Here is an 18,766-nt window from a genome sequence, read left to right as displayed (position 1 = left end):
ATGGGCATCTATGGGGTAAGCCAGGGAAGTACACACAAAGACACAGTTAGACAGCATGCAGAGGTGCAGTGGGGTGGCCGAAGCACAGCACATCAGACCGCAGAGTAGCTTCGGGAAAGGAACCTGGTCTGCAGAGAGACCATGGGCCACGGAGACGACTCCCACATCACAGCAGGAAAGCAAGTGACCTCTGCACTCCACCTCACAGGGCCGCTAGGAGCACTAATGAGTTCCTACATGGAAAGTTCTCCAAATAGCACCAGGCTCCCTCTATGCAGACACACTGTTGTCATTAGCATCAATTTCACTGTTTTAGTCAGGTGTCCCTGGACAGATGCCAGGCAGGGGAGAGGGCTTGAAGCATGAGGCCATGGTCTCTGTCAGGGTCCACACTATTGGGTGCTGTTAGGACCAGGAGATATCTATGGCTTCTGGATGTAGAAGACCTCTTCTCCCAGAATGTAGATCCTGCCATTTTAGAATCCACACCCTGACCTATAGCATTCTGCTCTTGGAATGTCAGAATTTGGGAGCTGGGAATAATGCAGTACTTTGCAATACTCTGAGTCAGCACACCAAGAGGTCAAGGACACTGAGGATCAAATGAGGGGTGCCAGCCCTGGGTCCCAGCAATAGGCCACTGTCAGGGATACCTGTCTATCCACTACAGCAAGACATCTAGCCAGCATGTGGTTGGCTGTGACATTATGTCCTTGAAAGAGACCCAACAGCATATCTCTGGCCGCCACAGTTTGTGTTGACCGTGAAGCAGCCATGGAGCGTGACCATGTCTGGCCCACACTCCAGGGATCCCAGCCAACAGATGTTCCTGTTATGCGGAGCATTAGGCCCTAGCATAGCCAGCTGCTGCTGCCAGCAGGGCAGAGGACGCGACTTCAAGACAGCAAGCAGAGATGTGAGGGCTGTGAGGCAGCTGGGATGCAGGAGTCAAGTAGGTGGCACGAGGGGTGACAGGGGATCCTGGGATGGAGGGTAAAGAGGTGGTGGCAGGGAAAGGGGTGCATTCTCCTCAAGACCACTTAGAGTGTCTGCCATGTGCCAGGGACCCTCTAGGCACCAGGATACGGGACTGGAGGAAACACACAAAGCTACAAAGCTCACAGGGGGTAGGGTCTTTCCTCGGCATCTGCACTGGAAGCCCCAGACTTGTGTTCTGGCCTCCTCTGCCATGGCTCATTCCTGAGGTGCCCATTAAGGGCCTTGTGTCTCTTGGGACGTCCAACTCTGAGTGACCAGAGCTCAAATCTGGAACAGAGATTCCCCAGGGACTTGCTGGTGCCTCGGAGATGGCCAGGGCAAGCAGGAGCTGCCCTCCAAGGAGCACTGGACACAGCACCCAACCCCACCCCACCCCATGACCTGGAAAGGCTAAGGACCCTCTAGCACAACTCTCAAAGTCCTCCTGGTGTCTTCTTCAGTCCCCATCCTGGGTCCCCTCCAGAGTCCTAAGGGCAACTCCTGTGGCATCGGAGTAGACAGGAAACCTAAAACGAGACCTGGCCACCCCATGTCCTAATCCCAGTGTCGGTTTAGTGGACATCCTTGAGCATGGGAGCTCACAGCCTTGGAGCCGAGGAGAGCAGGAGGGGCTCTTGAGAGGGCCTTAGGTTTCTCTAGCTAAGGACAGCAAGATATTTTCCTGCCACTCAGGTAAAATGCGACCTGTTTCCACATTCCCATTCATTTCACACTCCAGTCTCAACACACCTTAGTTTTGGTGAGATTGGAAGCTCAAGGATGCCTTTTTTCCTTTCTCCTCTCCCTCCTCCTTTTATTCTTTTTTTTCTCTTTTCCCTGTCTTCTTCCCCTCCCCCTCCCCCTTATGATCCATACTCAAGAAATACGAGTCAGACCCTGCAGAATGCTACAGGAGTGAAGAGAAAGGACCCTGTCTCTGCTTCACAGAACTTCCAGTCTGCCAGATCCTGCTAATGATTTTGGATATTATGCTAAATGCTCAGATGCCGCCAGATGGTGGTGTCTTAAGTTTCCTGTTACTGCTAAAAGTTTGTAAGCAACTCACTGTCTTCAAATGGCACAAATTATTAGTTCTGGGGGTAAGAGGTCTGAAATGGGTCTTGCTGTGCTGAAGTCAAGGGTGTTAGCAGGGCTGCGCTTTTAGAGGTCCTAAAAGAGTCCTGTCTCCTTTCTTTTCCAGATTCTAGAGGCCACCTGCCCTTCTTAGCCTATGGTCCCCTTCCCCTATCTTCAAAGTCAGAAGCTGAGCCTTCTCAACTCTCCCTTTCTGACTCTCCCCTCTTCTTTCACTTATAAGGACTTTCGTGCTTACACTGTGTCTGCTCAAGTAACCTGGGAGGATCTCCCCATCTCGAGACCCTCAACATAACTGCCGACGCACATCTGCATCCCTCTGCCATGTAAGGTCACATGCACACAGTTCCAGGGAACAGGATGTGTCTTCTATCTCTGGACAGTGGCAAGGGTCCTTATTCTGCCTACCAAAGGGCTTTGGATCTCATTCCGCGGTGTGTGAAGACAATACATTTCAAGAGCTGAAAGCAGACATGAAAGACTTGTCAGGGCACCGCTGACACCCTGGGGAGGGGTGAAGGCGTCTGACAGGGAGCAATGGCCGCAGAGAAGAGTCCTGTATAGGACAAGGTGGAGACAGGGATGACAGGGCTTGGAGGCAGACCAGCTGGACATGACTGCCAGAGTGCCAGAGGTGGTTAGTGCTCACCCATCTCACGTGACTTATCATCACATCCTGAGTTTTTTAGCCACAGCAAGAGGATAGAAATGATGGACTCATCTCTAAAACGCCCCTCACAGGATTCCAGAGCCTTTACCTCTCTTCCCTCTCTGTAGGACCCTGGCATGTCACCTGCAGAGTTCACGTGGGGGTGGCAGTGTTCCCGTGTGGGAGGGGCCTGAATAAACGGTGTGAAGTGGGACTCTGCCCCCACCTCTGCTGACCCCACTGGCCTGTGACATAGGCCAGCAAGAAATGTCACTGCGCTACATCTCTGAGAGCATACGGTTGATTTGTCACTGCTGTGTGGTCTAGACTATCTTGAGTCACACAAGGAAGGGCAGAGAGGTACCATGATGTCACCCAGATCTCTGGCTTGGGCGTCTGGATGGATGGATGAATGAATGAAGGGATGGACTGACCGAGAGATGAATAGATGAATGAACTATGCTATTTACTATAGTGGAAAGGGCTGGGTGAGCAGCAGATAGAGGGGATTTTTTTTTCTTTTTTAAATTTTGAGATAGGGTCTTCCTGAATTGCTTAGGCTGCTCAAACTTGCAGTCCTCCTGCTTCAGCCTTCCAAGTAGCTGCAATTACAGGCCTACACCACCATGCCTGGCTGGAGAAGGAATTCGGCAAGTTGGAAATCAAGACTTTGGTCTAGTACACGTTTAGTTTGAGAGGCCCTAAGAGCAGAGTGGAGACAGGTATCAAACAGGCAGCTAAAAAGTCTGAGGTGTGGTGTGGTTGTGGTGTCTCATGCCTGGAATCTCAGTAGCTCAGGAGGCTGAGGCAGGAGGATCCCAAGTTCAAAGCCAGCCTCAGCAACTTAGCAAAGCCCCAAAGCCAGCCTCAGCAACTTAGCAAAGCCCATAAATATCTAAATAAAATTTTAAGAGGCCAAGGATGTGGCTCAGTGCTTAAGGGCCCCTAGGTTCAAACCCTGGTACAAAGAAAAAATAAATGTCTGGGGTCCACAGAAGTCAGAACTGGAGATGAAGAGTGGGTGGGGTCAGCAGGGATGCTATTTGGGCCATGGACTGGATAGTCCAGCAAGAGAGTGGAGCTCAAAGAAGAAAGAAGAATAGCCTGGTGCTGACAGAAGAGAGGATGCCAACGTTTAGAAGAGGAGCTGGCAGGGAAGTCAGAGGAGGGACACCAGGACAGGAAAGCAGCACGCCAGCCAGGAAAGCATATCTCAGGGAGGAGACAGACAGTCAAGCGCAGCTAGCATCAAGTACCCCTCCGTTTCCTCCTCCAGAGAGTCCAGACGTCAGAACAGGTCTCCATCCCTCAAGAGAACGCTCAGCTCTCGGCAGCCCCACCGCCCCAGACTCCCTTTCCACCTCCTATCATCCCCCAACTCTGTGCCACCCCTGCCCCACGCCTTCTGGGCTGGTCTGCCCAGACCCCGCTGTGGAACTTGGTCAGAGGAATCTGGGCGGTGGGCAGCTGGGGATACTGCACACTCTCTGGACTATTCCCACCTAGTAGCCAAGGGATGGTGACAACAGGAAGGATAGAGACCACTTAGGCAGGTCAGACTGAGGGAGAGCACTAGAGCTATTAGCCTTCGGCTGGAACAAAATACGGAGCTCATCTCAGGTTGTCATGGTGATGATTTTGTCCAGTTCCACACAGTGTTCAGAACCCCTAGACCAGGGACACCAGAGCGACAGACAAAGCGGTGGTCGTTCCCTCCAAAAGCCACCCCAGAGTCTCAGGTATTGTGAGAACAGGGCCCCCTATCTGAGCCTATAATTCAAATATTAAAAAATGATTCAATTTACTGAAATTCACTTTACAGCCAAGGCTTCTGTTCAAACAGTGAGGACCCCCACCTCGACCCGAGGTGAGTGCTGGAGGGGAGAGGAAGGACCAGAGACACAGCCCTCCTCCTTCGAATCCAGGGGTCTCTAAAGTGTGGGCCCCAGGCCAGCAACACCACTTGAGAACCAGGTCTAGGAATCAGAAACCCTGGGGATGGGTGTCAGTGACCTGCATTTGACAAGCCTCCAGGAGAGTCTGTTATAGGCTTGAGTTCCAGAAGGACCCAGCCAGGAAGACAAGGATCTGGACAGAAATGGAACCCTTTGTCAGATATGGCATCCAGGCCTACAGGGAATACTTCCCTCTGAGCAGGGCCAGAGGCCCTGCAGACCCCTGTCTCCCCACACCTAGGGCCTGCTCACCCTTGAGCAGCTGAGGGGACCAGACAGCAAGCTCATCCTGCTTCAAGGGTGGGGGAGCCCCAGCCTGGCCCTGAAGGGGTTCCCTCCTGGGGGCCTCTCCCCTTCGGAGGAGGGTGGAGGGGCTGAGGCACCTGGCCTTCTGGACAGGATTCAGAAAACCTCCCTCTTCCATGTCCCCCAGCAGGTGGGACCCCATGGAGAACCACACCTGAACAACCCTGCCAGGATGCAGCCTGGCTTCCAGGCTGAGGGGAGTCCGCAGCCCTGGGAAGAGGAGATGCTGGCTGGCCCTGGGCTGGCAGGATGCCCCAGGACAGCAGAGGGAACAAAGCGTCTCCCAGCAGGTGCTCCCTGAGGGCCGCAGGGGCACCGGGCACTGTGTGATGGAGCAGCAGTTCCCACGCAGAGCCGTCCTTTCTCCACCTCTTCTGGCCACAAGAGTCCTGCAGCAGAATGGCAGCCCCTGGCTGGGATGGCAGACCTGGGCACTGGCCCAGAGCTGGCTCTCACCCTGGGTGAGACTCGCCAGTGACCACCACCTCTGACCTCAGCGGATCTGTGTCACGTGAGAGCTGCACTGGGGTTGGTTCCAGACTCATTCAGCATTCAGGGGTTTGGAGTGAGATGAAAACCACTAAATGCATCTCCAGACCTCCTCCTCTTCTTCTCCAGAAACTCCTTTAAGACACGTAGAGGGTGTTCAAAAACCCAGCCAGAAAGCAAGTTGCTGCTACTGTCGGTGGCCACCTCCCTGTCGGCACCTTCAGCCTCTCCCAGCTGCCTCCACTCTGAAGACCACCATCCACCTGACCATCCCATGTTCTCTCTGGGACAGCGGTCCCAGAACGAGTGAGGAGCCAGAGTTTGAGGGAATGCAGGTGGCTTCCCGGGAGCCCCTCAGCCCCCACCACACACACAGGGCCACATGCCTGCCCCTCACCTCTACCACACCAGGACCAACTGACCCACTTTACTAGATCTAAAGGATTACAGGGAGAAACTCAATGTACATAAGCAGGTCATGTACAGTCACATGCCATAATGACGTTTAAGTCAGTGATGGGCTACACACACACCACGGTGGTTCCATAAGATGACAACAGAGCTGAAAACTCCCAAAGCTCAGTAATATCACAGTCACTGTACTGCTGTACATGACACAGTGCACGACTCCTGCATCCTGTGGTGGGAACAAACCTGCATTGCCAGTCATTTAAAGGCATAGCACAGGCAATGATATACCATACACAGTACCTGATGATAGACAGCTTTGCTACTTGTTTTCATATTTGCTGTACTATAATCAGTATCATCATTATAGACTATTCTTCTACTTATCAAAGTTTACTGCAAAACTGTATGCCCTGCTCTGCAGCCTCATACATCCTGTAGTCACGGCATCTCCTGGTGGAACCAAGGGGCCACGTGGAGTGACTGCCCTATAGCACCCACGTCACACCACCCCCAAATCACAGACAAGGCATTCCTCAGAGGGTCTCACTACCACCAAGCAAGCAATGCCGGTAGATGTGTGTGTGCTCACATGTGTAAAAGCACTGCCCTGAGTTCACACTCGTAGACACCAGAGCAAGCCATCAGGCTTTGTTTTCCCATGTTCAGTTGTGTTTCAAGGGCATCTGCTGCCCTTGGGCCAGCCTCTCTGCAGGTGTGCTTGCTCAGGGACAGTGCAGCGGGAGGGCTGGCCTCTCTCAATTCATCCCCAGCCCAGGTTAATAGCCTAGTGCACAGCTGTCAATCATGGTGACTCTCGGGTTTTGGTCTCTGCGGGGAATGGGCTCCCTGCCAGGCCTGTGCCATGGGAGCTGCTCTCCGGCTTCACATTATAGCACACCCTGGAGGGTGCTGTTCTCAAATAAAACTAGTAGTTCTCAACCTGGGTACTCTTCAGAATTAACTTAAAGGATCTTAACACATACCAACGTGGAGTAGCCCCTACAAATGCTGATGAGGCTGGGCCTGGGAAGTTCTGGACATCCGCATCTTGCAATCTCCCAGGGAGCTTTAATGGGCTGAACCACGAACAGGGGTTGCAGTTCATATTCCACAAGTGTGTTTAATTTGGAGCCACGAAGAAGCCCAGCTCCAGCCAAAGGCACTCCTAGGAGCAGGCCTGAGGAGGAATTAAGGCCCTTGTTTGGCAGCTGACAGTGGGATAACACTGTCCTTGAACTTAAGCCCTGGAAAGGAACCCAGAGGCTGCCTGATCTAAAGTCCCTTGAGGAGGGTCCTCCAACCTCAATCTGCGGAAACAAGCTTTTCAGACCACAGGCCGGATGCAAGCTCCTTGGAGGTCAGCCTCCCGCAGTGGGCCTCCCCTCGTCCTGCCCGCTGCCCCTCTCCTTCCCAAGCAGGTCACTGGAGGCTGAGAACCTGGCTCTTATAAAAACAAACGCCCTCCAGCCTTCAAGAGCTAAGAAAAGGGCAGGCCTGGGGCACACACCCAGGGCCCTCCTCTCCCAGCTCCACTCTCCAGCTCCAACTTCCTCCGCAGCTGTCTGACCTTTCCCTCCAACAAGGAGAGAAGGGCGGGTGCCTCCTCACTCCTGAGCTGCAGTGCAGCGCCGTGGTGGAAAAGGTGGCTCTGGAACCATCTGAATGCACACCGCAGCTCCACCCTCTCTGTGTGGGCTTAGATGTGAGCAGGCAGAGAAATGAAGGCTCTTGGGAACAGCCTCATCTGTAAGCAGGGGGTAGAAACTGCCCAGACGTGGTGCGGTGTACATGGAGAACCCAAGGACTGCCTTCTAAGTGCTGGCTGTGACGCTCCCTGCCACCTGCCACCCACCTCTTTCCCTTCCCACCTTTACCCAGGCCATCCCCACCTGGCTCACATTCCTACCTCTTCCCTCCTTCCCTCCAAGGCCCAAGCTGGCCCCCAGTCCCTCCCTGCTCTTCCAGAAAGCCTTTGTGGATTATTCCAAATGGCATGCCTAGAGGAGTCTCAACACTCCCCAGAACTCAGACCTAGAGGAAGACGGGTCACCCTGGAGGCCCCCATGTTGTGGCATGACTACTCGTAATAACCGTTGTCTCTGCTGAGAGCTCAGTAAAGCCCATCACCATCCCCTGCCCTTCCCACCGATTTCGTCACTTAGCCCAATATTCCTATGTGGTAGGTATTATTTTTTCCTCCATTTTGCAGACAAGAAAATTAAGGTGTGATGTATTTTCCTAAGGTCCCACAGTTGGTGATCTGGGAACCGGTGCTAGGTTCCAAGCATGTGGTTCTGAGGCTTTATGTCCCAGTGGCTGTCTGGGTTCAAGGTCCACCTCTGCCTCGTAATGGACGGCAACCTTAAGCAAATCGTATGACCTCCTTATGCTTCAGCTTCCTTATGTATCAAATAGGAGCAGTAATCGACCAGCCTGCTAGGTTGCTTTGGTGATTGAATAAAACACACACACACACAGTGACTGGAATAAAGGAAGTCTATATAAAGTATTTGGCCATTAACATGACCCATTCCACCATCTTCATTTTATAAAAGGTCCACAGCCACAGAGTCGGTGGTCTAGCTGGGCCCTCAGAAAAGTGCTTCATCTTTCCTGATAGCTCTTCTTTCCTTCTGCTTAATTTAATGTCAGCCCTATCCGGTAAAGCTCTACCCCTCGATTCAGGGAGGACAAAGAGAGAGATGTGAGATCCTCTTCTCTCCTCTAACAGGCCATGGGAGGGCAAAGCCTTCTTTCTCTCTCTCTCTCTCTGTCTCTCTCCCTTTCTCCATCCCTCCTTCCCTCCCTCAGAAGAGACCTGTGCCCTCCTCACTCTTGAAGAACCCTTCACACCCTGCCCCCTCTAGGCCTGGCCTGCTCTTCCCTACCTTCACCTGCCCGTGAGAGGCGCCTTCTCCTCCCCTGAATCCCCAGTCCACGGGCTCCAGCTCTCCCCACTGACTCCAACCTCTCTGAACTTGACTTCAGGGCTCTCATGTCTGCCTGCATTCCCTGACCCTGGCCTTGCCCTCACTCCACCCAGGCCAGACACCTAAGATTTCAGCTTCTCCTGTGAGTCCAAGAGTGCAGGAAAGATGAGAGAGCGGAGCCAGGGAGTGGATGAACGAATGAGCTGGGTGTGGGGGGCCAGTGAGTGTCCTCTACGGGCTTCAGGTCCCCCACCCAAGTTCAGGTCTGGGAGTGACCTGTGTCACTGCTGCTCCACAGGGTCCCTGAGGAGGGCCCGATGGGGTCCTGGGGAAGGATTCTCACCCAGTGGGGACTGGCCACAGCTGTGCCCCTACCTCCGCCTCCAGTGGAAATGGACTTGAAATGTGCAGACACTCACTCCCTGGGACAGCCAGCCCCCAGGATGGCTCCTCCCCACACCCCAGACGGGGCTGCAAACAGGGGCACTCCGTCCCCCCAGAGGTCAGGCACCTGCCCCCTGGCCTGTTGTTCCTATGACTCCCTTCGCCTGATTCACCCACTCTCGGTTCTCAGCTGTGGTCAAATGCCCACCCATCCTGGGGGCCCAGCTCAGGGGTTCTCAGCTTTAGCTTCTCACTTGAACCTGCTGGGAGCTTCTGAACCTGACAGAAACTGCGTGAGGTTCTGACTGAAGCTGCAGGATCGTGGTTTGAGCACCTTCTTCTAAAAGCTCTCCTGGCAATCCTGACGTGCAGCCAGGTTTGGAAACCAAGGATCTCGGTTCAACGCCACCTTCCCCCGCAGCGCCTCCCCATCTCATCACGGAGGACTCACCTCTTTCCCATCCTGAGCACACTCCCCAGCACTAGACAGCCCGTCCCAGAATGGTGACTGTCCCCACATCTGTCTCTGTCTTGCTTCAGCCAGGTCACCGCTATGGGCAAGCCTGTCTTGTCCTCTCTCAGCCCAGGGCTCAATAGATGGGTGTCATCTCCCTGCAGTCCCTGCCCTGGCCCCACCCTCAACCTCTACCCTTGCCTCCTGGACCCCTGTGCGGCTCCACCCTGAGACCTGGATGCAGGAACAATGGCTCTGGGCTGGGAGGCAGGACACCTGCAATCCAGACCCCCACATGGGCTCTGAACATGGCCTGCCCTCAGCAGCCCACTCTCCATGAAAGACCGGGTCGGGACAAGTCTTCATTTCTTTGAGTTTCCTCCAACCACACCCATCTGGAAGAGGGTCCCATCTGAGGTCCCTTCCTGAGTGTCCCTAGTTGGTGGGGCCCAGCATCCACTTTTGCCATCAATTAGGGCTAAGCAGTGTCCGCTGGTCAGTGGGGCAGGCAGGCCCAGCCCGGAGCAGTGCCTTCCCAGCCAGTCTGCACGGAGAAGCAGCTGGCTGTGGAGTTGGGCCCAGTGGGACCGCTACATTTAACTGGGCTAGAGATTAATAAAGTCTTCAAACAGATGGTGCTCAGAAGAGCTGGGCAGATCTGGAGGGGAAAAGCGCATCCTTCTGGTCTGAGCAGACAGCCTCACCCTGGGGTAGACCCGCAGCCAGCCCTCCAGCAACCGAGGCAGGAGTGAGGCTGGAAGGGCCGCTGGGATGCCCCAGCCAGCCCCTGAAAGGCCCTGAGACAGAAGGCAGAGGGAGTCTTTGGGCCTGGGATCCCATCTGCAAAGCAGGGGAGTTGGGAGGGGAGGGTGACATGGGACCACTGGGGCTCATCAGGGCTGCATCAGTCCCTGGGGACATGTGAAATGTTGGGAGGCACTTTTTGTTTATCTTTGGGATCAGGGGTGTTGTGGACATTTAAGAGGACAAGCTAAGGATGCTAAATGTCCTGCATTATGTAGCTCCATCCAGCACAGGGCATGGTACCCCTCCCCAAATGAGGCCACCCCTGCACCAGACAGTCTCTGAGACTGGGGAGCTTGCTGCCTTTCCCCCTGGCTTCTGATGGAATGAGCAGAGAAGACAGGAAATGACCCTATGCTCTGCCCTAAGCTGACCAGGTGCTCTACAGCCCAGCTGCCAGCAACAGCTGCGTCCCTGCTGCCACCAGGGCCCTGTGGCCTGCTAATAAGCTTTCTGACAGCCACTGCCCGGCCCAGCACCAGCTCTATCATAGCCTCTAGGTGAGAGAAGGTGGTCACATCCAGCCACCAGAACAGCCCTGAGCCACCCAGGACAGACTGGCTCCAAGCAGGGCAATCCCTGCCGCACTGCTCAGGGCAGATGAAGGACACCATCTCCCAGAGACCTGCACCCTCTGCCACCCCGTCCAAGGTGGACCTGGGGCCAGGAAGCTGGTGCCAAAGGCCAGCCTGCATGTTCTGGGGACACCGTGCCCTCCCAGCCATCCGGCTCACCTGGGGAGGAATCGTTGAAGCCCAGCAGGTCATTGGCCCTCTGGATCTTCTCCAGGCACAGGGCCTGCTCCTTCTTGAAGATGCAGTCGGAGTGCATGGCGGTGGCCTGCAGGGGACACATGGTATGGGTGGTGGGAGGCCCACCCATGACACCTCCTACCTAATCCCAGGGGCGTGTCCTAGAGAACATGTTGCGGGGGGGGGGGGGGGGGGAGGGCAGAACCAGGAAGAGGAGAGTGCCAGAAAGACCTCAGGGCAGCAGGGGGACATCCTCTTAGTCATGAGGGCCACGAGGGCTCTTCTCAGTCACCAACTCAATGCCTGGCCTTGGACAGATCCCACTCCCCTCCTGGGTCTCAGTTTCCACATCTTATAATAATTTTAGCAATCCCACTTTACTAAGTACATGCTTTATTCTGAGTGTTGTGTGTGTGTGCACACATGCGCACACAGACACACATATATGTATGCAGATATCTTAGAAGTATTAGGAAGTAGGTATTATTTTTTATCATTTTCCATATGTGAAAACAAGCAAAGAGATATGAAGTTACTTGCTCAGTGTCACATGGCTTAGTAGACCGTAGAGTCGGGATCTGAACCCAGATGTTCTGGCTCCAGAGACCACAAGGATCTAACCACTTCAGGGGCAAGCAAGGGGTGGGGGCGAGCTCAGGGTCTCTTTTCTCAGGGCTGGTGAGGAAGTGGCGCCCTCTAGCTGCTGCAGGTGGAGGAGCAGCGGCTGCAGGCCAAGAGGCCCGCTCACCACTCTTCCTTGACCGAGAGGGAAAAGTGAGGCTCAGAGGAGTTAAGGAAGCGCAGCCCAAGTGGTTGCTGGCAGATTTGGATTCTAGCACGGGATCAAGTAACTTCACAGCCATGCATGCTATCATGACAGCTGCCTCTGCACGCTGTCACTTTAACTCAACCCCCAGGCAGGATGGTTTCCCTGGGGACTGTCAATGCGTGGAGAAGCAGTCAGCAGACATTGGAGCTGCCAAGGGCCATGTTCAGGGACACTTCCAATCCCAAATGCTCACAGATATGCAGGCAGCTCCCCCAGAGAGGGATGCGCTTGTCTGTAGTCACACAGGGAAGCAGAACAAAGACCTGGACCTCTGCTGGTCCAGGTCAAATGGAGGGGCCAGTACTTGGGAAGCCTCCTTTTCCCACTTTCTCTCCTTATCCTTGCTCAGAAAAGACATGAGCAGAGAGCAGCCTCCTGGATTCAAATCTGGCCAGGCCTCCTAAGCTGGAGACGAGAAGATCAAAAGACCCTTCTGCAGCCCTAACCAGGATGCCTGCATACGGCTGAGCACAACTCCAAAGGTGACCACACATGCCACTCTCGTAATAAATTTGAAATTTCAAATTTATTTGGGCTAATCAGTCCAGCATCCTAAGGAAGGGCATTCTTCTAATTCACACAAAGGTGCTAGATGGTCCAGTAGGATGTTGGCAGAGATACCAGTCAAGTATCTCAGCTTGGATGAGGACACAGAAAAGTCATAGGTTCTCTGGGGAAAGCCTCAGGTGAGCCTGAGCTGCAGATTCATGGAGGGGAGGGTCCCGGGGCTTACCACAGGCAGCAGGAGGAGTGCAGCCAGGGGAACCTGCAGGACACTGGCCATGGTGCTCCTCAGCCGGCACTGCTGGCCTCCCACGCCAGCAGCCGCTGCTCAGCCCCCAGAGGTCCACAGGCTAGGGAGGAAGGAAAGGCGTGAGTCCTAGGTTGTTCCCCCACCCACCTGCAGCCTGGTCCCCAGCCTCCCATGCAAACTCCCTCCAGGCCTGCAGCCGTCCATCCTATTCTTTCGACTCCTACAAACAGGAGAGGCCCAGGGTCTACATCCTCTAGATATTGAGGATAGAGTGGGGTGCAGGCTGGCTCAGCCCCGACAGTCTACTGGAACGGTCGGTCTGGAATGGCTTTCTCATCTGCCGCAGACCAGTTGTCTCCCCGACCTTGGCATGCTCCCCTTGCTCCACAACAAATGGACAGCTTTGCCTAGCACCGGCTTGCCCACCCAAAGGTGACACTTCCCTGTCTCCCCCGCTCCTGAGCATGGGATCAAGCTGGCATCTAAGGAATGCGACTGGCAGCAGGAGAGCCTTGTGGGCAGCATCCCATACACAAGGGCTTGGCATGCTCTCCTCTCCTATTTTCTTGCCCTTCCCGAGTGTAGACAAGGATGCCAGCTGTGGGCGGGGAGAGCAATGCTCTGAGAGGAGCCAGGACCACTGAGTGCAGCTAAGCAGCCTGGATGGCCTACCTTGCCCCAGACTGCACTGCAAGGGAAATAAACTTCTACCTAATTTACTCTCTCTTAAGGACCCATTTGTTCCAGCCACTTAGGCTGGCACCTTATAGAATATACCTTCTTTTTGCCCTGCCTCACCCCACTTTGTCCTCAAGAAACAAGTGACACAGAAAGCACAGTGACTACTAAAGGGTGTGCTCAAGCCTCAGAGCTACCCGGACCCCCCAAGAAGACAAACATGCAAAGACTGGGACCCTGGCAGGGACCAGAGAGGTTACACGGAGTCAATTGAGGAGCTGCAGGGACCCAGCTCACTCCCAACAGAGGATATTCTGCTTCTGAAACTGATGACGAATACATACACCCTGCAACCCAGCAACTCCACATCTGGGAAATTTTTGCAGTTGAACCAAAAGAAGGATAAGCAAGGCTATTTACTACGGCATCATTTAAAATAGCATCTGCGACAAAAAAAAAGGGGGACAGAGCAGCAGCCACCCAGCACGCGCTGCTAAACAGGCTCTGCAGGGCCACACAATGGAATACCACACACTCAGCTTAAAATCGTCATTACTGTTATTATTAAATTGCTATAGAAAAGGTTGAGTAGGCTCAAATTAGGGGCACCGCTACCTGGCACGTGTCTGGTTTGGGACAAAAGGGGCTGGAGCAAGCGCTGCCCCTGCATTGCAACCACTAGGCCTTGCAAGTGCATGCCCAGTGTGCACAGCTGCTGTGACCCCTGGTCCCCTGTGCCCAGCTCTCGACCTAACCATGTCTCCGTCCATCTCTTCTGGCCTCCCCTACAGCCTCTCCAAGCTCAAGCTGGTGATGAGCCAGCACCCAAAGGAGAAATAGAAGCTGCTGCAGGAAGGCTCAACAAAAGGGGCCCCCATGTCATCCCCAGCCCAGGGCTCACTCAGAGATGCTGAGACAAGCCTTAGGTACCTCAAGAGACCCTGAGAAGTCCAGTGCTGACTGCGGGTCAGGGAGGATGGAAAGCACTGGCCCCAGCACTGGCAGACACCAAGGACTGGCTACACCAGACACCCAAGCTTCCACCTCCTGTACCCTCTCCCAGCTTCCTACACACCCTTGGTGGCTATAGGCTGCCTCTGACATGGCCCTGGGGGGCTCCCAAAGGACTCAGTCACCTCCATCTGCCCTGGGAAGTACAAGATTCTGCTTAGAGAGAGATGGCCTCCTGTCCTTCCTGCTGGGATAGAGAAGTGCCTGGTCCCAGTGATCCTCAGCAGAGGCTGGAGGCCATCTCTCCGGGACAGCAGAGCGGGGAGAGAAGTTACTGCAAGGCAGAAACCTCTGAGATCAGGGGGTGACTGCCCTGGACCTTGGACAACCTCAGGTCAAAAACAGAAAAACAGAGCTCCTTGTCCTCAGGGACCGCCTGAGCCGGCACAAGCAAGGCCCACTATAGGACAGAGCTGCCGCCACAGGGTGGCCCATGCCTCCTCCCCAAGCTGTGACTGCTCAGCCCGGTCCGTGTGCAACCTGGGCTGCCCACTGGAGTCACCTGCAGAGCTTCAAAGGACACCTCCGTGAGAGAAATCAGAGCCTCTCCGGGGTCAGTCCTGTTCTGTGTTCCCAGGTGGCATCGTGCAGAATTAGAACTCTAAGGGTTTGTCTTAACCTTTAGTAGAGGCCAGAAGTGTGCACACAGAGCTGTGGTTTGAAGGGTTCCAACAGGAGGCCTATGGCAGCAGGGGCAGGTGAGGGCTGGTTGATCTCCGAAATTCTCTTTCTGATCCACACGCTGTGCGCACACGCACAAATACACAGAAACAGGTCCACGGAGATGCAATAAAGACATGTCAACCTCACAAAGACAAAAGAGACACGGATCCCCAGGGCTCCCACTTGAAAGTCTCAGTATAAACTCCCAAGATGGGATACACAGGGCGGAACAGGTCAAAAACAGGGAAACAGAGCTCCTGGTCCCCCTGAGGACCAAGCAGACAACGCCACACACACACACACACACTCCTTCATGGTGACAGACACACACTCTTAGAACCAAATCACGTGCAGAAGCAGCAGCCGAGACTGGGACATTCAGACACATCTATCAAACAGGACATGAAAATGTTGATGCTCGTGCTCCGTCTGTAGTCATCCAGACACATCAAGGCATCCAGATACTCATGAATGCAGACCTGGGTACAGGCACGGGCACGAGCGCAGGCACACACGAGCACGTGCACACAAGTATGGGAAGGCCTGGGCTTGCAGGGTGCGCGCCCTGCTCTGCAAGCAGCTCCTCCACCACAGCTTCAGTGGACTGAGAAGAGGGCCGAGCCCAGCCCTTCCCTTCACGGCAATCTGCATCACCATCAGGCTGCTCAAGCTACCACAGGAGCCAGCAGAGAGACGTCTCAGTCCAGGGGCACGGGGTAAGGGAGCTGGGGGCTCTCCGCACAGCACCTCCTCTGGAACCAGACCCAGAGTTCTTGACGCCCATGCTGCACTCTCCTGCATCCCTGCCACAGCCCATCCCCTGTGCAACTGGGCAGGCACTCCCCAGCAAAGACAGGGAGAGAGGACCTGGGGCTCTAGGGCCTTGATTTCCCAACCACACACCTCTGGGGACCTCAGATCACTTTCTATAGCCTCCCCAGGGTGCTAATACCCTCAGTCCCTCCAGGCGCTTCTGTCCCTGCCCACACCTTGCACTGGACCTGATGGGCAGAGCCCAGAATTTGCAAACTTAGGTCACCTGTCCTGTCCCCACACCAGTGTTCTTCCAGGCACTTGTGTGGCTCCGCTGCTCAAGGACAGTCTTCTGAGGCCCCCAGTCTGCCACCCTATCAGCTGTTCCTCCTCCACCCCAACTCCACTGCCTCTTCCTCAGGTGACCCACTCCACAAGGGCCAAGCCACCACAGCTCTGAGGACGGTCATCAGGTTCCTGGACCCAACCACTTAAAATGTCTCAGGATGATTTGTTTACCCATGTCCCAGGACCTTGCTCTTGGGTCTAGGCTCTGCAGGGCAGTGGGCTTTGAGGACAAACTCTGCCTCGGGACATTTAACGGGGCAGACAAAGGAATCCTTTTTGCTAGAGTTTTTAGCCTCAGGATCTTAGGCAAGCAGCTTGAGCCTTCCCTGCCTCCATTGTAACCTCTGTAAAATGGGAGTAACCGTAGTGCCTGTCTCCTGGGTATTACTTCAAGGCCCTCAACTATTTACAAAAACTGCAGAGGGTACCAGAGCCTGGCCCCCAGCGGGGGCTCTCTGTATGATCAGTACTGTTGACTCATGGCTTCCTGGGCAGGCTTTGCGCACCCTGGCGGCTCTCCACCCCCAACAGCCTACTAAACCCACAGTTATTGGCCAATGGCTAATATCTATCAAACACTCAGTCTGTGCCAGGCTGTCTTCCAAGTAATAAGTGTGCAATAACTCCTCCAGCCTCCTGAAGCCTCTGAAGTGGTTCCTAGCACCCTCCTCCTTCTATAGAGGAGGCGACCAAGGGAGACTCAGCGACTCCCCCAAGGTCACACTGCATATTCATGGCGGACCAGGGAAGTGAGCCCAAGCAGTCTGGTTCCCAAGTCTGTGCATCCTGGGCTTCTGCTGCTCTGCTTCTGGCAAAGGAAGACAGCTCAGAGCCTTCGGGTGCCCCAGGGTGACCCCGACCCTCAGGGCTGGTCAGGCCCTCTATGACCCCCTGCCTGCCCATCTCTATCTGTTTCCCTCCTTAGGAAGAGTCAATGATCGACACAGCATCTCAGGCCTGAAGCAGACCTTAAAGGCCACCTCCTCATGGTCCGGCTGGGGAAACTGAGGTCAGAGAAGGGGAGACACTTCCCAAGGTCACACAGCGTGGTACCCTGGAGGTTGGCCTAGCGTGAAGGGGATGCGTAATAGATAAGTGAGCCAAGAGGAGTGTGAGGGGACCCAGTGGCACACCATCCCCCCCTTTAACCGGGGTTAGCCTGACCTCCTCCTGCCCCCTAAGCCCAGTGATGAAGCCTGGAACTGGCCGCAGCAGCAGCCGCCCGGTCCTCCTATGAGTCTCGGCTCAGGCAGCGGTGGCCCAGCACACGGAATACGCGTCATCAGTCAGCACAGGAGCAGGCGGTGACTCACGGGGCGCTGCTCTCCACATCTGAGCGGGAGGAGATTCAGAGACCCTCCAGCCACCCCCTCGCTGCACCAGATCCAGCGGGAGCCCTTCTGCAGCACCCCAGCTGTGGGCCAGGCTCCTGGCTAGCGTCTCTTGTCCCTCTCTAGCAGCTGGTCAGGACCTCAGAGGGAAGCCTCGATGTCTCCAGGTCTCCTCGCAGCCAGCCCTAAGCAGCACTGGGTCTTCTGCCCTACAGAGGCCCCTAGGCGGGTGTGAGGACTGCACCATCCTCTCCCTCTCCTCTGGCCACACAGCCCTTCCTTTCATAGAGCAGTGCCAAGCTTAGACCCCAGACAGACAAAGATGGCCAGGAAAAGAGCATCACTCACCTCCCCTGCTCTCCACATGCTGCCTTTATTAATGAGACGAAAACAGGTCCCACCCCACTTGCTCCTCTGCCTCCTAGAACTGGAAACGTAGAGGGAAGGTGAAAGAGGAAACACTTCCTCCTACCCATTCCCCTCAATAGAAGGGACAGAAGTTGCTTCAGGGAAGAGGGAGGAGTTCGAGCACCTCTTTCCTCCTAGTAAGGCCCAAGCTGATGAAGGCTGAGCCCTGGGTGAGAAGCTTCCTAGCAATCACAAGATCAATCATGCATACTGATTCTCCTCTTTGGTGACCAAACCAAGCCATCCTTTCAGAACTGCTCAGGTTCTGTCCACAGTCGGCCACAGGAGCCAGGTCACCAGACAGGCCCCAGGAATGATTCCACCCACACCCTTCATTTCACATGGGAGTGGGGACCAGGGCTCAGGACGGGGAAGGGCTGGGTTGGGGTGCACTCTGGCAGAATCACCCCTTCCATCAATGACAGTGGGGGGGTCCCAAGAGGCTTCTCCAAGGTCACACTGTGAAGTCCTTTACCCTCCCCCCCCCCAAAAAAAAAAAACCCATGTCCTGTGAGGAACCCCTTCCACAACAGAGAGTGCAGGAGCACCTCCTGTCCTGCAGGGTCAGGGGGAGCTGCCCGCTCCCAGGCCAGGCTAAAGGAGGAGGCAGAAGACCAAAGCTGGGGGAAAGCGGAAAGAGGTTGAGAGGTGATGGAAAGGTGGGCGGGTGTGGGAGGGGAACAGGAAGCCCCGGGAGCAGGGAGGGGGCGTGGCTTTGGACGATGCTCACTGAGCTCCTGGCCAGGCAGGGGGCGTGGCTCAGGACGGAGTGGTGACCAGCCCC

General features: G+C 55.0%; 1 protein-coding gene across 3 annotated transcripts in view; it reads right to left on the bottom strand.

The window, feature by feature from the left end:
* Positions 1–12,847, bottom strand: part of Adcyap1r1 (ADCYAP receptor type I) — a 41,085-nt gene extending 28,238 nt beyond the window's left edge. For 2 of the 3 annotated variants that reach the window (XM_026401549.2, XM_026401551.2), the window contains exons 1-2: positions 12,770–12,830; positions 11,190–11,295 (exon numbers count right to left, since the gene is read on the bottom strand). In XM_026401549.2, the coding sequence (XP_026257334.2) occupies positions 11,190–11,295; positions 12,770–12,820 (157 nt within the window). In that variant the 5' untranslated portion in view covers positions 12,821–12,830. Of the gene's footprint in view, positions 1–11,189; positions 11,296–12,769 lie in introns of all 3 variants that reach the window. The other variant, XM_026401547.2, reaches the window with a different exon arrangement.
* Positions 12,848–18,766: the final 5,919 nt, after the last annotated feature.

The sequence above is a fragment of the Urocitellus parryii genome, chromosome 3, assembly GCF_045843805.1.
Source record: "Urocitellus parryii isolate mUroPar1 chromosome 3, mUroPar1.hap1, whole genome shotgun sequence".
NCBI classification, from domain to species: domain Eukaryota; kingdom Metazoa; phylum Chordata; class Mammalia; order Rodentia; family Sciuridae; genus Urocitellus; species Urocitellus parryii.
Note: the sequence above shows the minus strand (reverse complement) of the source record. Positions and strands in the feature narration are given on the sequence as shown.